The 4,021-nt window shown below is 39.9% G+C and overlaps 1 protein-coding gene across 1 annotated transcript; it reads left to right on the top strand.

The window, feature by feature from the left end:
* The first annotated feature begins 649 nt into the window (after positions 1-649).
* On the top strand, positions 650-3,637 carry LOC107798775 (two-pore potassium channel 5). Its single transcript, XM_016621814.2, has 2 exons — positions 650-1,688; positions 3,034-3,637. The coding sequence occupies exons 1-2, from the start codon at positions 751-753 to the stop codon at positions 3,179-3,181; spliced, it is 1,086 nt and encodes a 361-aa protein (XP_016477300.2). The 5' UTR covers positions 650-750; the 3' UTR covers positions 3,182-3,637.
* Positions 3,638-4,021: the final 384 nt, after the last annotated feature.

Genomic DNA, 4,021 nt, shown 5'->3' with positions numbered 1-4,021 from the left:
TCCATTCTTTCATTCATTTCTCTCACAAATATCATGAGCTCGATTTTTGAAAGGGTCATTTAAGTTGTTGTTCCGAGATCCACTACCGGTCCCTCCGGCCTCGTCGAAACTGACCTCATCTCTTTAGAGTATTGTTATCAGTTCTTTGCGCCGTTTGATTTGTGGGAACACTGGGAGGAAACCCGAGCCTTTCTATTAGCATTATTGGAAGGAGCCGATCTTGCCTTGAGAGGTGGTCCATAATCACTTTTTGTTGTTCTCTCAAGATTTTGACTGTTTCAAGAGTATGCTCATCCTCCGCATCATCAGGAGTTGGACCCCGCACATGCCGAGGATACTGACCTTTGCGAACTAGGATCGTTTCATCCTCCTCGTTGCCGGTCTCGCTGATTGAATCATCATGATGGAACACTTCTTCCCATTCATCGTGTGCTCCAACATTGTTGACATTATTAGATGCCATACTTGATCTTTCTTTTGCTAAGGAAGGAATCAAAATTTGTTAGTAACGGATGAATGTATCATAGCAATTACACAATTGTCTATGCTCTACTATGGCGTCAAATTATTTACCCATAAAATGATATAGTTAAATTTATAACGCGATTTAAAAATAAGATAATGCATATATAGCTGTGACTCTCTTCCAAAAAGCTGCTGAATCAGTACAACTGTGACTCTCTCCCAAAAAGCTAACCATCTAATCCTCCCCTGTACAGCAACATCGAGACCCTGACCAATTTTGAGGACATGGAAGCTTCGTCGTCATCCTCCGATTCCGATGATGACTTTTTCGCTCCGGCTTCCTGGCCTTCTACTTCAGCTGCCTACAGCTTATTGCCTTCCAATAAGAAAATGCGCCGATCCAGAACTGCTCCGGCTATGGTCTCTATGGAGGACCTCTTTAAATCACCCACTCAATCTGTCCACCAATTTGGCCCTACTTCTCTCGTCAGACAGGCCGCTTTTCTACTTATAATTTACCTCTCTCTTGGTGTCGTCGTTTATTCCTTCAACCGTGACCACTTCTCTGGAGTTGAGACTCACCCGGTTGTTGACGCCCTTTACTTTTGCATCGTCACTATGTGTACCATTGGCTACGGCGACATTGCTCCGATTACTCCTTTGACCAAAGTCTTTGCTTGTATATTTGTGCTTGTTGGTTTTGGGTTCATTGACATTTTGCTGAGTGGGGTTGTCAATTACGTACTTGACTTGCAGGAGAACTTGCTACTGGCCGGCATTAAAGAACAAGGGCAACGGCAATTCGATCACGGGCATGGGCGTGGTGGCGGACTATCTGCCTATATCGTCGACGTAGCCAAAGGCAGAATGAGAATCAGATTGAAGGTGGGTTTGGCTCTGGGAGTTGTTCTTTTATGCATTGGTTTGGGGTCAATGGTGTTGTATTTCCAGGAACATTTGGATTGGATCGATTCAGTTTACTTGTCAGTGATGTCTGTTACCACTGTTGGATATGGTGATAGGGCATTCAAGACCCTGCCGGGAAGGTTGTTCGCGTCAATTTGGCTTTTATTCTCCACCCTCGCGGTTGCACGTGCTTTCTTGTATTTGGCAGAGGCCAGGATTGATAAGAGGCACAGGAGGATTGCCAACTGGGTATTGCAGCGCGAAATCACCATTGAAGATCTGCTTGCCGCTGACATTAACAATAATGGTTTCATTCGGTAAAGCTTTCTTTCTTTCTTTCTTCCAAACCGTATTTCACAGCACAGTGCCGCCTTAACAGTAGTCTGCCATAAATTTTGTCACCTTTTTCATTAACTCATTATTGACATTTGTGTTCCTCCTGCAAGGATATAGGTAGGATTCCAGAGTTAACAATTTATGTGAAAATATGAGTCTCAATCTTTACTCTCCTCATCTCTTAATGTTTGTCTAATATGATGCGATACTACAAACTTAGTTAGAGTGGAGAGACGGACCAACACCCCTTTATATAGTGTTTGGAATGTCTCTTGATATGGTCTGTTCATCAATAGCCAAAATCAATAAGCCAATGATATCTCCTCTTGGTTAGGAACTAACATTCAATTACACAATTCACTCATGTATTTGTATCTTTCAGGTGGACACAATGATCAAAATGGTCCTTAATATCTGAGGGTCGGACTATTTTGATCCTTAATATACCATGTAAGGGAAGGGAAGCATAGCATTAGCACTCACCATTGGGTTTGTCTTGAGTTAACTTCTGTTGTAAGGGAGCAAATATCAGTATTACTTGCTTCTTCTGAGATTCTTTGCTGACTATGAGCCATTATGTTAGACATTTTGACAATATTATTGTGCCTCATCATCATGTCACTAAACTAACCATCATGACTCATACAATAAAGTAGTATTGCAACGGAAGGATACATGTTAACAAAAATCCATTTTATATGCTATAAGCTAAGACCTGAAGATCACAAATCAGATAATCAAGGTAAACCAATGGCTTTTTCTCCATGAGAATATAGTGCCGTTCTTGGCCATCGTGGAATGATTAGTCCTTCTCTGAACTCAAATTTCCCACCATCAACTTCATGGCTTGTGGGGGAACTAGTTGCGTGCACCTTAACTATTCCAACGGTACCTGCTACCTCTCACCATACAAGTATCCGGTAACTCTGTCCACCAAGACTTAGGCAAATGCGAAAAAATCACTTAGCTTTTTTGGTCTATGTTGAATTTGAACCTCAGTCACCAAGGTTTTCACTCACCTCATTGACCCCTAAACCACACCCTTGAGTTTCATATAACTTTTATAACATAAATATCTTTGTCTTATTTTATGACAGTTTTGTTTGTCATGAAAATAACAAGTCGATTTGACTTACATGTTTTATCAGTATCTTAGATAGAAGCATTAAATTAGACATTAAGAAATTATTTTGATAGTAAAAAGCACTTTCTTGAATAACCTAAATTCTTAAATGAATTTGAATTTGAGTTTGAATTGTTGAAACATATGAAAGACATAATTGGCATGGAGGGATTAAAAGCCTCTTCTTTTGCAATGCATTACAGGAAATCGGAATATGTCATCTACAAGCTCAAGGAGATGGGAAAGATCAGGGAGAAAGATGTGATGCAGATATGCAATCAGTTCAACAAGCTCGATGAAAACAATTCTGGGAAGATAACATTACCCAGTCTCCTGCAGAGTCAATTGTAGCAACTATTCTTTGGCTACCATGAATTATCTGCTAATTTTCAAGAGAAAGGTTGGATTTCAGATTTTTGCTTTTCAACTTTTCTTTTCTTGGAAAACAGATGACATTGTTCAATATGTATATTGTAATTGTACATAAATTTGGCCCCAAGGAAAAGGATTTGAATACCCTAGAGAAGGATTCTGAAAGGTGTGGATTTGTCGAGGAAACTTTGTTGAAGCTAGATGGGCTCCCAATTTCTGTTTCATAGGATATGAGATTCTCAAAGGTGAATCCTCAAGGGTTTATCTTTATAATGTTCATATGAAAGCAATTAGTTCAAAATGAAAAGGCCAAGGGAAAGATTGAACTAGACTAAGATTTTTATTGCTTTAGCTATTGCTTTTAGGTGATTCTTGTATGCTTTTGTTGTGGATTCTAGTAATATGAGAAGCAAGTAGAGGTTTCCTTTATCAAAAGAAGCTATATGTCAAAAGATGAGAGAGTGACTGCTCAAGAATGCACCAATAGAACCATGCCCGACCCCTCATGATAGGCGAAAAGGAGGGGCAGGGTAAAAGCAGCTCTTGTCCAAACGCTTGTTACCTTCTCGAAATTATGAGCTACGATAAAAGCAGCTCTTGTCCAAACTTAGGGTAGTAGTTGAATTCCCTGATCTAAAGTTTCAACAGATGGATAGTTTCGATACAAATCCCCTGAGTTGTCTTGTCCTCTTGTCAAATGAATGCCAGTTGACTGACAACTTGAATGTTGTGGCAAATATTGCATGAATGCCCTCTTTTTCCTGCTTGGTCTGATCTCTCTCCTCTTTTAAAAAAGAAAAACAATTTTATAAGCGTGTC

The sequence above is a fragment of the Nicotiana tabacum genome, chromosome 17 (assembly GCF_000715075.1).
Source record: "Nicotiana tabacum cultivar K326 chromosome 17, ASM71507v2, whole genome shotgun sequence".
In the NCBI taxonomy this organism is placed as follows: domain Eukaryota; kingdom Viridiplantae; phylum Streptophyta; class Magnoliopsida; order Solanales; family Solanaceae; genus Nicotiana; species Nicotiana tabacum.
This window is presented reverse-complemented; position numbering and strand designations above follow the sequence as displayed.